Raw genomic sequence first — 14,032 nt, 5'->3', positions numbered from 1 at the left:
TGGTAAAATAGTCCTAAAAATGGAGCCCTAAAAGAGTCCCTGGGGCACACCCAAGAGTTATCGAAAAGTATAGACAAACAAAATTATATAGAAATCAGTTACTTACAACTTTTCAGAAAGTTTTATAAAAATCCAAGGCATCAATTTTTTTTAATAAGCATAAAAGTGTCAATTATAGCCATTTTCACCCGAAAAGCACCCCAGAGAGGGGGGGGGGGTCAGAGTTTTCCCAGTAAATCCGTTGTTACTTTTTTACTCTTATGTTTAATGTTTGTGCAAAATTTTTTAAAATTCTGAAGCGTAGTTATTGAGAAAAGTGCGGACAGACGAACGGACAAGGGTGCATTTAGAGGTTCTCCCCTCCTTTTGTCGGAGACCAAAACATGAGTGGTTAAAAGTATTTCAGACACCCCAACCATTAAAAGTGACATCTCTTCTGGTTAGTTTCCAAATTTTGTGACAAAATTCTCAATACAAACGTGGTACGAGCATTTACAAATCAGGGGTGGGGGTGGAGGGTCATTACAAAATTTTACCGAAATCATCATTTTATGATGTTCAGATTTTTATCATTTTATTTGCTTAAAACTTTTCAAATATATAATGTACATTATTTGATTATTCATTTGAAAGTGTATTCATCCCCCCCCACCAAAAATAATAAAAAAATGGTGGTATTTTGAGGACTTAAAGTAGCAAGACACATGAAAAAATTTACATGGCTTAAAATATTTCAATATTGGTATATATAGAAAGATTTTGATAAGCTAAGAAAGAATCTTTTTAAATTTTTAAAATCAAATTAAAATCAAGGAAATTATGACTATTTTTATGCCCTGCGTGTTTGGATAGTTTCCTCTCTTTAAGACCATATGCGTTTTGTCACATTTTTTTTTTTCAGTAAAAATGCTATATCTTTGTTAAAACACAAGACTAAGCAACGTAATTTGCCATATACGTGTATTTTTGTGCAAGGAATCTGAATATGCTACTGAAAATCTCCAGAAATTAATGGTTTCCAAATAATCTGCAGTAAATGCACATAAATATGCTGTGATTGCTTAAAAATGCCATGTATTCATTAAAAGAAAAGAAGTTAGAGAACTCAAAGTTTAGTTGTAATGCATTTTATGTGCCAAAAAACTGAAATCGAAATCTAGGATTGGTTAAAAATGAATATATTGCAATATTTCTTTGGTATTATTGTAGATTAATACCTTCTGTTACCCCTCCCCATCTGACCATCTCTCCAAAATATGTGATTCTACCTTTATAGACAATTGCATGTGAACAACTTGAAAAACTTTAATAAAAGATAAAAAAATTATTTTAGAATTTAATGTAAAATGATTTCCCATTTTGAATCATTCTAGCGTTTTAGGGCAGTTACCCCCCCCCCTTTTCCTATGATAGATAAATCCTGGGTGTTTTTGCTTGTTTGTTTTCTAAAAGGCAATTATGCATGGTTTTAAGAGGGTCTTTGTGCAATTACGAAAAGGTGGGGAGGTTGCCACTCTGACTTTGGGTTAATGATAGGGCTAAGGAAAATTATGTGTGAACATCCTGAAGACTTGATAGAAACAAAACAAAAACAAGTTTTAGAATTTAGAGTGGGAGTTGGTTTCACATAAATGTAAAATAATTCACAATTTCAAGACGATCCTAGCATTTTAGGACAGTTGACAAATATATTTTTTTATGAGAGATCAATCATGTGCACTTTCTTTAAACGTTTTTTATGCTTTTTTTTTTTTTTTACGCTTATATGAGCTCACAGAGGAAGCTTGTTTAGTGGGGAGCTCTGCCACTTGTACTTAGCGTTATTGTTAAGGCTAAAGGTTTTAGGAGGAAGCTTGCCACACACACCTAGGATTAGACATAAAATTAAGCGAGTCTTTTTTTTCTTCTTTTTTTTTTAAGAGGGTGTTTGATACCCATTGTGAAACTTTACAAGAATTATGACAAACAGACAAAAATAAATGTTATTTAAAAAAGTGACGTCCATCTAACAGAAAACCTGATGCTTGGAAAAATATCAAGTATTTAAATTCTATTTAAATATAAAAAAAAGAAACAAGTTTCTGCTAAAGCTGACAAATTGTTAAAAATTTTGAATTAATGTTATTTTGATTTTTAATTACATTTCACGCCTTTTCCTACCATTTTTATTTTTTAACTGAGCACCTCCTACAAATATTTAAATATTATTTTTTATATTTTATTCTTAATAATCAGGTAGATTAGTTTCCATTCGATAATTCACTGAAAACATTTTTTAAGGGACGAAAATTAGAAGTGTGGGTACCGTTCGTACACGTGAACCAAAATGATATTTCACATTTTCACTTGTTAAAATATTTTAAAATTTACTACTACCCAATTTTTAAAAATATTTGTATGGTTCATAACAAAATAGCTCTAACTAAACATGTAAGAATTTTTTTTGTAACCAGATTTTCAATTAAAAAAAAAATCGATTTGAAATAAAAATAAACAACAAAAACAAAACGCCTGTTTACGCCATGTTATCGCTGCTGCTACTATCTACTATATACTACAGCCGTCTTGATTCAAATTCATAACGATTTTTTCAGATATTATGTTTTTAAATTGCTACGTACCACTAGAAAAAATACTGTTCAATCATCTTTTTAACGAATAAACATAGTAAAAAGATTGTTTTATTTAATAGTGAGTGTCCGAAGAAATTTTTTTCAAAATTTTCAATACTCATCATTTTGAAATCTTTTTTTTAACACAACAAAAAAACGAGTCATCAAATTAATTTCGGACACTTGAAATTATTAAAAATGACATCTCTTTTGGCTAATTTCCAAATTTCATTAAAAAATTCTTCACAGAAACACTGTACGAATGTTTAGAAATCAAGAGGGGGGGGGGTCGTTACAAAAATCTTACCGAAAATGCTGTTTTATGATTTTCACATTTTTATCACTTTATTTGCTTAAAACTCTAAAAATGTATGATGTATGTTATTTACTAATTCATTTGAAAGTATATTCATTTCTGAACAAAATGGTGGTATTTTAAAGACTTACAGTGCTTTGGTTTTTAAAATATGATTTTAGCAGAATCCCCTTGAAATCTGTGATTATCCAAAGCGTTTTATCGGCTGTGTATATTTTTAATTAAATACTTGTGTCTAGGTATAAAAATTATTAATTAATATTTACAGTTCTAAGTTTTTCAAAGATTATTAAAATTGATCCCTGTCTGGGAAATAAACAAAAAGGTAATCAACTAGCTAATATACAATATTCACTTCCTGCATTGATGATTGAAAAAGGATGCAACACTTGTGTCTGTAGGTATGAAATATATATATATATATATATATATATATATACACACACACACTAGCAGGCCGCCCATCATTGCCCGTTGGTAAAATACGCTTAAATATGATATTTTGATTAATGCAGATTTTGTATTCATTATATTAAACCCAATATATAGAAATGATTTAAAAAAAAAAAAAAAAAAATATAGTAATGATTTAAAAAAAAAAATTAAAAAATAGTAATGATTTTAAAAAAAAAAATATAGCAATGATTTAAAAAAAAAAAAAAAAAAAAAAAATAGTAATGATTTAAAAAAAAAAAAAAAATATAGTAATGATTTAAAAAAAAACAAAAAAAAACTCATGTGCCACCACTGAGAATCGAAATCAAAACGTTTAGCTTACAATTTACTTTTTCCTTTGATTTTAATGCCTGAGCTATGAAGACATACTTGCTGCAAGGCTAAAAATTAAAACACAAACCAATAGCTATTACGTTATGTATGCATATTCGTAACGCCACCGTTTAACATTCACTTCTAATTCCATATTTTTTAATTTTAATACTTTTCCACCAATTTTCCCCCAGCTAAAACCCAAATATAAGGTTTCACATGGGTTCAAATACCCTATATATTAAGTTTCATTGTGTTTACTATAACCTTTTATGCAAATATTACGCAAGTATAAATCATGTAGAATATCTGCATGAATATAATTACACGTAATAGTTAACTAAAGATGATTATCCTATAAGAAAACAAAAAAACTAATAGGGACTTAATTAAAATGAATGTTTAAAAGAATATGCAAATTAGATTAAACTTTTGCTTGTGAATGCAATTCCATGATCCATACATAAAGTTGTATTTTCTTTTTAAATAAATAGAAAAAAGAGTTTTTAATATGAATATCAATATACAAAAAAGAAAAAAATTATAGGAGTGTATGTGTATGTATATAGTTAAGGATCTTTCGCTTATTTCAAGCCTATATTTTCAGTTAAACAACTGTTGAAATTAATTTTTGCATCAATAGCACACAAAACATGGAAATTTTCTAATTCCTGCAAAACTGTGGTTAATTGAACTAACAAAAAATCGCATGTGACTACATTCAAAATTAAAAATTTTGTGACACTATGTTCAACTGAGGTTGTTGAATGCTGGAGAGGTAGGAAAAGAATATAGAATAGATGACGAAAGAAAGCGAGTAATAAAAGAACTTACCAATAGATGATGGATATGAATTTGTTCGTAACGCAAAGGGAAATAAGGGTAGGGTTTAAGATAGGGTGCAACAAATGGTGATAGAAGACTGAAGAATGAAGGACCAACCAATAAAAACGACATTTGATGGAGGGAGGGTCGGACGCTTAGTTGATTGACAGTTGGATTTTGAATGCAGCTGAGAGTAGTTGGTCACTTGGAGGTCCTCCGAGGAAAATGGGGAAATGAACTGACGTCAATAGATGCAGTTGGCCTTGATAGAATGTGGATTTTTTTTTTTTTTTTTTTTTACACGGTGGTCACCACTTATCAAGACCTGGAAGCCACTCAGGGATAAGGGTTATTGCAAGTACAGTACGTTAGTGTGGAGATTTAATAAAGTGTCTACTTAAGGGGGCGGTTCATCAGGAATTTGTTTATATTGGACTTGAAGACATCCAAGTTGTAGTCAGATGGGAAGCAGGCAGACGGAACAGAGTTCCACAGACGTGCAGTTCTAAGAAAGAAGCTTTGTTCATGGAATCTACGTTTTGATTTAGGCACAGATAAAGAGTGGGGAAAAGTTTTTAGTGGATTCAGCATGTGTATTAGCATGTAGAAAAACGCACCCCAGAGTCCAACCTACGTATATATAAAGCATCAACGTCTGTGTTTTTCCTGTGTTTGTTTGGTTATATTTTTACACAATCGCCAATGAGAAAAATGACGATATGTCCATAAGATGAACAAAAAATCCATGGTACACACAACGTTTAGAGTCAGCAACTTGTCAGTGGGACCACGTGGGGTCACAATATAATGTAAATAATATTTTACATTTAATTGAATCAGGATTTTCTATTGTTGGGATTTTTTCATCACTTTATTTTCCCAATAAACAAAACAATTTGTTTAATACAAATAATTTAATTTTAAATGAAAGACTTATTGGGTCAATTAGTATTTAAATGTTTTACTTTAATTTAAATGATATTAGAAAACAATGAATTAATATCAAACTGAAATAATTAAATTTTACTTTTATTTTCATTGTTTTTCTAAAAACAAAATTGGATTAATTAGTTTGATATTAAGATATCAATAAATACAATGATTGATGCAACTGACATTCGGTTTTGTATTTAATATCATTTTTAAAGGTCACATTTCTTAAAATAATAATTTATCAAGGTTAAAAGAGTCAATTAAAGTTGTCAGTTAACTACCACAAGGGAGTGACATCTATGATTTGCCGGTCACTGCCAGAGGAGCAAGCAAGAGCCGGTGAGAAATGCATTGCTGTGAACTCCACAGCACGGGCACACAAACATAGGACGACCTAGATCCACGTACATGCAGCAAATTGCACATGACGCCAACTGTGATCCTAAAGACCTGAGGCAGCTGATGCAAGACAGAAGAATCAGGAGAGAGAGAGATTCACGTTGGTCTGAGTAAGGAGCCTGACAAGAATGATATAGGTAGAGAATTGTCAGTTGAACAATAAGCATTCTTTTTTAAATGGTTTTAAATTTCTATTAAATTCATTTAAAGTAAAATTAAATTTAATTGAAAAAAATCTGTAGTAACTAAACAGGCATATATTTGCAAGTCAATTTATGATTCATTTCAAACAAAAAAATTATTAATGAGAGAAAGAGGAAAGCTTTCAAATTACCTTCCCAAATCCAAACGGTTTTGTCTCGACTGCAGCTTGCAAGAAAGTTACCACTCATCGACCAAGCGACAGTCTTCACTTCATTCTCATGGCCTTCGAGGGTGGCCAAACACTCAAATTCGCCTCCTTTTCGACTCCAAATGCCGCAGGTTGCATCAAAGCTAGCGCTGGCTAAATAATTACCACATGGTGACCAGGCAACACAGCGAATGGTCCGAGAATGACCATCGGTCAATATAGATTTGCAGACCCAACGTTCACCTTCCAGACCCCAGATACGAATGGCTTTATCACTGCCACAGGATGCCAGTAACGTCCCTGTTGGATTCCAAGCAACACACCACACTTGCTCATCGTGGCCAGAAAGAATGGCCACATTCTCTGCCAAAAGAGACATCTTCTTACTCACCTGCGGAAAAAGAAAAACGAGAAAAATACATTTAAAACATTGAAAAGAAAAACAAGCAGAATGCAAAATTCTTAAAAAATACTGTCACTCATGCAAATCTGAAAATATGTTGGATATTTGCCAGGTGCCCCAGGAATAACGTCAAAGGAAAGTCAGTCAGATCCTGGATCTAGGTGCCCCGGAAATGACATCAAAGTCAGAATGGGGAACATAGAATCCACGGAGATTGGGTTAGCAAGACTGAGTGACATTTTTTTTTTTTTTTTTTTATTACATTTTCACCCCAAACAAGGCACATTGCCACTTTGGTGTAGGGGGCTACTATCAGGTGAAACATCTACTGGGGTACTATGTAGGGATTAGGGCAGCGAGATGTTGGTTCACGTTGCACTTGAACTTATGCATGTCAGTACAGTTGGGGAAGCAGTGACCCGGAATGGAATTCCAAAGTCTAGCAGTTCTGGGGAAGAAACTACTGGAGTAGAAGGATCTTTTACATCTAGGGATCTCTACAGTGTGGGGGTGGGATTTTTCAGCTTGTCGGGTCTGTCGAGGGTGTTCACGTCGTGGGGGCACAAGTGCTTGCAGTTCTTCAGAGCATTCACCATTATAGTACTTGTAGAACAGGCAGAGGGATGCAACGTTTCGACGATGGGACAGAGGCTGAAGTTTTGATGCCAGTTTAGGGCCTATCAGATTTGCGACTCTCTTTTGAACCCTGTCAAGGAGCGAGAGACTAGTAGCCGATGCACCGGCCCAAATATGACAGCAATACTCCATACATGGGCGAATAGTGGCCTTATAGAGGTACAGGATACTTTCGGGTGTTAAAAGTTTTCTAGCACGGTAGAGAGAGCCCACCTTCCTTGCAGCGGCCCTGGCAATGCCCTCGATGTAACTGTTCCAACTCATGTTTCCAGTGAACGTTAGGCCAAGGAGCTTGAGAGACGTACTCTCAGATAAAGAGTCGTTGGCCATTGCTATAGGTGGTAGAGAAGGTTTCTTGTAATTATTGAATGAAACCAGTTTTGTCTTGGTGGCATTGAACGTTACCATCCATTTTTGTCCCCATTCCACTACTGATTGGAGGTCATCCTCTAGTGTTTCTGCCATTACTTTAGATATATGTTCGTTTGTTTTCCTGTCGTGCCTGCTATAGAGTGTGGTGTCATCAGCATATATCCCCATCTCAGAGGCAATCTTGTCGGGGAGGTCATTTATGAATATCAGGAACAGCAGAGGTCCCAGGATAGATCCCTGGGGCACTCCCGCATTTATATCATATTGTTTAGATGTACGACCGTCGAGGACAACCTGGATTTTTCTCTTATCTAAGAAGGATTTAATTACGTTAAGTATTCTACCAGTGATACCGTAAGATCTAATCTTCCTGAGGAGACCCTCATGCCATACCCTGTCAAAAGCCTTAGATATATCTAGAGCTACCGCTCTTCCCTCTCCCGCTTTGTCCAGTGAATGGTATATGCGTTCAGAGATTACAGTGAGGATGTCTGCCGTGGAACGGGCTTGTCTAAATCCATATTGACGGTCGGTCAGAAGTTTAGCATCTGTAAGGTGCTGGACTAGAGCATGATTTCAAGACAATGCATAGTGGAATGCTTCGACATCATCCATGCCAGTAAAATTCAGGCAGATGACAATGGAAGGAGAGAGAGAGCGGTGACGAAGGGCAAGATAAGCAACACATTTTTCTCCACTGCCGCGCGTGCCATCATAACTGTCATTCTGAAATTGAAAAGTTTAATTTGAAAAACCAAAATATTTTATAATCAGTTGTGTTTTATTTTGCTGCCAAGTGTATATATCAAGAATATATACTGAAACGATAAAGGTTGATATTTTGAAATTATATCGACTGAAAAACACATTGAACAACGAGCCGCAGTGATTATATAACAAATAGACAAAATCAAAATACTGTTATTTGCAGGGAGGTTGCTGTATGATGTGGATGTAGTTCATAACAAGGCAGACGGATGATTACTGAGTAGCAAGAGTCCTGTTGATCAGTAGCCGGACTTATTCATGATAAAGTCATGTTTCTTGTTATTTCTTGCAAGATATTAAAAAACAATGTTTTGGCGAAAGTCAGTCAATAAAAAATAAATTTATCAAAAATAAAAGTGTCAACTGTTGAGTTTATGTATCGGACATCAATACAACTTGTATTGTTAGATATTAGCAGGCAATGCCGAAAGATGTGCTTAGTTGATGATTATTATGATCGTTATACTATTTCTAAAAATAGAATGCTAGCGAAATAAATATTAACTGAGAAAATTATATTAAGATGTTTTAATAGAAAGTAATGTTAGAACACAAAGAATAATTTAAAAATAGAAATAAAACTTGTATGAAGCAAAATCTTGTCTGTATTGAAAATATAACGTTCTGAACTTTATCACCAAGTTGTTGAGGTTTCTGAGCAATTGTCAGACACAAAATTTTCCAGCTTGAAAACTGAGGTGAAGTCAGTAGGAATGGGAATGACTCAACTTTTCACCCGTTCCAACGCAGGATTTTAATTTTTTTCAATTTAAACGCATTGCAACCTCCATTTTTATTATGCTCATCCTACTCAATTGTTCTCACCTTAGAATTTGCCTTTCGGTTTTACTAGCCTGTGTGCCTGCCGTTGCCCAGGTGTTTAGAGGTGTGTGTTCAGCAAAAAATGATAGCAGGCAGGCAGACTCAAACCTGTACCACGAAGGAAGAAAAGAATGTGAACAAAAAATGTGACGTCTTTGCTGTTGCGTCGATCGCAAAACTGTCAAAATTAAGGCTAGTCAATCGAAAAGAGTAGATGACTTTCGAAAATATTGGCGAAAAAAGTGACCCCTCCTTGTAGAAAACTGCCCTGTTGAGGGTGAAGGAATTAATGTCTTTGGCCAATTTTTCGATATTTGTCGTCAGAAAGTTTGAGGTTTAAAACGATATCAGTTTCATTACATTCCAATGTGTGTCAAAAGTTTCGCAGACATACATATATACATACATATATACATACATACATACATACATTTAAACAGACAGGTGAGATATATATATATATATATATATATATATATATAGACTAGCGGGGGTACCCGGCGTTGCCCGGGTGTTTGGAGGTGTAAAAGCAAAAAAAAGTTTTAGTAGGAAGTTAGGATTGAACCCCCGAAGCCTTGACACGAAGGTGGAAACAAAAGGGAAAAAAAGCCAACCACCTAACCATCTAGGCCATGAAGGGAGAGGAATTGATAAGCGTGTTAAGTTAAAGGTTAAAAAGTGAATCAAGTCAAAGAGGTTTGATTGACAGGTGGCCGCTTAAGGTCATCGCGGGAGTGTTACGATGATGTGGCAGTTTTTTTATTTACTGCGGGGCAGCTTTTTTGGGTTTGCTTACTTTGTTTCAATGCGGTGCAGTTTTGGCTTCCCCAAGATCATGGGGAGGGGAGGTAACCAGCTCCCCATTTAAAGGGGATTTTCCAAATTGAATAGCAATTGTCTGATATAAGGAGAAACTCCACATTGATCAAAGCGGATTGCTTTTGGTGATCGCGCCGCGAATGATGCCTAGCTTTGAATTAGTTTCACTTTTATTATATGAAAAATCCGAATCCACACGTGGCGATCCAAAAATGTGGAATATTTAGCTTTTCAAAGTCGGGCAAATTAAATAGACAGGTGACCCCGTTGTTAACTTGTAGATATTATGATTTCGACGTGATAATAAAAAGTTTTAAGAGTGAGCGATGGCCTCAAGAACCTGCCGGAAAAAAGCCTTTTGTGGACATACACAAAAAGTGAACATACATACACACACATTCTGCCTTTTATATATATACATATAGATTACTCAAATCTGTCTCCATTCATGCCACCCAAAGACTATCAATTTGATAAATTGAACTTATTATAGCCGTCTTTCACATTCCAAATTTTGGTCAACTAATAAAATATATACCAGCTCAGCTTTATTTTTATTACTGAACACAATTTTTCTAATCAATTAAATATTTTTATTTGTGAATCTAGTGATGTGTCTTTTACAATGATTGGTGTCCACAGACGGCAAGTTTCTAACTTGTATGTCTTTTTGAAAATGCAAGGTGTCTTATTCAATGGAGGCCCACATATTTACCTTTTTTTTTTTCTTTTTTTTTTTCACTTGAGAGTCATCACTTATCAAGGTCCAAAGGCCACTCAAGGATAAAGGTTAATGGATGTAAAGATGGTAGTGTAATAATTGTTAATGGTGTAAATTGGGTAGAATTTGATTATGGGGACGGCTCAATAAGAACTTGTTTACATTGGATTTGAAGGCAGCAGGCCAATAGAACAGTGTTCCACAGACAGGCAGTTCTAGGGCAGAAGCTTTGTTCATAGAATCTGCAATTAGATTTAGGCACAGATAGAGCATGGGGGAAATCGTATATAGTGGTTGTAACTAGTTGAGTGTTTTTTGTGAAAGTTTGGCAATGGGAGGAGCATAGATTGGAGTTCAGTCGAGCACTTGCCATGAAAATAACAAAGCAGAGACAGGCTTGCAACATTTCTTCTGTGGGAAAGAGGTTGCAGGGAAGAGAAAAGGACATTATCTACTAGGTTTTGAAATCGGTTTTGAACTATCAAGGCTGGATAGGACGCGCCGAGCAACTGCTGCCCAGATATGGCAACAGAATTCGATTTTAGGATGTACTTGGCTCTTATAAAGATAGAGGATTGGATTGGCAGTGAGATACTTTCTGGAACGATTAAGTGATTCAACTGTTTTTCCAGCAATCTTGGCAACATATTTGATGTATGTGTTTCATTTCAGATCAGGAGTGAAAGTCGTCAGTCCCAGAAGCTTGTCAAGAGATGGAGCTTCCCCAATACTAGAGTCATTCATTTCAATTGGGGCGTGATAGGAGTCAGATTGATTATGATGAAAGGAGAGAAGCTTGGTTTTTTGATGCATTAAAATTAACCAGCCACCTGTCCATCAAGTGCTTTCATGATATTATCTTTGTTGACATTGCATGTGTCGTGTGCAGACATGTTACAACATAATGACAGTTTAATTTCTTTATTTTAACTCTTGCAAATATTCCATGAATCATCATGGAAGTTTCCTCTAATAACAGTTTATATTGACACCATATCGAGATTTTTTTAATGAAAAAACTTACTTATAGATGCGCAAAATAATCTAACCCTGTTTAATAATAAACCAATAGCAACAAAAAAATGTGAAATGTACATTTAAATGCATGATACCAAGGCAAGTTTCGATGAATACGTTCGATTAAAAAAAAAAAAAAAAAAAATGAAAACTAGTGAGCGTTTAGAAGAAGCCAGCAGAAAAAACAAACTGAAAAGGAACAATTGAAAACGATATTAAGAATGTGTGAGATGGTATTGTGCCTGCTCATTTAAGAGTTATTCAACTTTTTTTTATTTTTTTTTTGATTCCATTTCCACCTCAAACAAGGCACAGTGCTACTTTGATGTAGGGGGCTACTATCGAGGACATAAGTTGCAGGGATGCTATGTAGGGATACAAGATTATAGATATACATAGTTGCACATACGCAGTGTTGCCAGATAAAAAAATTTCCGGGCTCACCTGGAACCTTAGAGACTCAATGCTTCTATCCACTGCGTCATGGTTTTTAATTCATTATTTTAAGGTTTCATTCAATTTGTGGATTTTTAAAATGAAAAATAAAAACGCTAAAAGGGAAATTCTTAACTTGCAATTTCAAAATTTATGATTATTGAACGGATCCCTTCAACCGTGCTTCATCAGAAAGTCAGTATGAATGGGATTATGGATGCCTTATGCAATCAGCACCTCAGGTGGTTCGGATACAGAAACCTTTTGCATCAAATCCATAACATGTCTGGATATTCCAGGCACCAGTGTTTGGTTGTTTTGTTTTATGGCATATCAACCCTTTCTTAGGTTATTTAATGCTCGGTCCTGGATATGATCTTAAACTATATCCGATGGTGAGGCCCCAGCTTGCGGGCTTTGGGGAGTGTAGAACCACCCTTTAATTGCCATTGCTCCCAGGTCCATTCTGACCTGGAGTGATAGTACCTGTTAGGGCCCCAACTATGGGTTAAATAGAAACTGACTTGAAAAAAAAATATATATATATTCTATTAAATTTTTCAAAATAACTGGATTCGGCATTAAATAACCTGAAAAAGGGTTGATATGCCATAAAAAAAAAAAAAAATTAAAAAAATCTGATCATTTTGGTAAGTTTTAATGCTTTAAGTTCTTCACATATTCAAATAATTTACTCATTGTGTTTTTTTCTTTTTAGAGGAAAATTATTGTCGTTTTTGGCCAAGTTTTGCAAAGGGAAAGGAAAAAAAAAAAAACAATAACATTATTTAACTGGGCTTGTATACAAGATTATATATATACTAAATGTACATACCCGGCGTTGCGAGGTAAAAAAAACATTTTCACGTGGAGGGCTTAGTTGCATACTATTTAAGATACACCAAATTAGATCTAAGTTGTTAGGATTTTCCTGAAAATTGACCAAATAAAAGTCATTTTCATCTATGAAATTAAAACAGGGAAATAAAATCTCATAGCTTAAAGGGAAATAACTCATAGGTTAAATGAAAACTTACTTGCGTTTTTAAACACAGCTGATGTTGGTTATAATAATAATCAAAAATAAATTAAATTAAATTAAAAATAAATAAATAAAATCATATATTTCTAAATAGAATACATAAACAATTAAAAATTTAGAGCTAATTATTAAAACAGATTTATGTTATATGTAAATGAGATAACTTCTTGAATGTTGATTCCTTTTGAATAAATAGGGGGTATATATATATATATATATATATATATATATATACACTAGCAAAAGTACCCGTCGTTGACTGGGTTCAAAAACAGCCTACCGAAAATGGACTCTGATTTATGAAAGTATGATAGGTTATGAAAAGGAAGGGTTGTAAATTTGGGTTGCATTTGGGGGTATCAAAACCAAAGCAAAATATGATGAAAGTAAAAATAAAGTAGATAAACCCCATGATTTATTATACCATACCTGTTCACACTGAAACACTTATCACAATATTCTGTGGATCTATATTAAAAAAACCTTGTTAAACTTTGTAACATTTTCATGTGAACGAACACCCCATAATTTTATTATACCATATTTCTTCAAACTGAAACATAATTATCAAAGTATACTCATGCAGATAGATATGAAAAGTCTTTATTAAAGTTTGTGCCTATTTCCATTCTATGGAGGCCAGGTGCGAACGCAAACTCCACAATTTTATTATACCATTCCTATTTAAGTTAAAACATACTTATCAAAGTATTCTTATGTACATCTATATCAAAAACACTTGTAAACGTTTTTTTTTAAATTTTTAAATTTTTTATTTCCATACTTTGTGGA

At 34.0% G+C, this 14,032-nt stretch overlaps 1 protein-coding gene across 4 annotated transcripts in view; it reads right to left on the bottom strand.

The window, feature by feature from the left end:
• Positions 1 to 14,032, bottom strand: part of LOC145284423 (putative cytosolic iron-sulfur protein assembly protein CIAO1) — a 78,870-nt gene that overhangs the window by 1,697 nt on the left and 63,141 nt on the right. For all 4 annotated transcript variants that reach the window (XM_080133217.1, XM_080133218.1, XM_080133220.1 and 1 more), the window contains exon 2: positions 6,188 to 6,596. In XM_080133217.1, the coding sequence (XP_079989343.1) occupies positions 6,188 to 6,584 (397 nt within the window). In that variant the 5' untranslated portion in view covers positions 6,585 to 6,596. The remainder of the gene's footprint in view (positions 1 to 6,187; positions 6,597 to 14,032) is intronic.

Source organism: Euprymna scolopes, chromosome 9 (genome assembly GCF_053919585.1).
Source record: "Euprymna scolopes isolate OS-2025 chromosome 9, ASM5391958v1, whole genome shotgun sequence".
NCBI classification, from domain to species: Eukaryota; Metazoa; Mollusca; class Cephalopoda; order Sepiida; family Sepiolidae; genus Euprymna; species Euprymna scolopes.
This window is presented reverse-complemented; position numbering and strand designations above follow the sequence as displayed.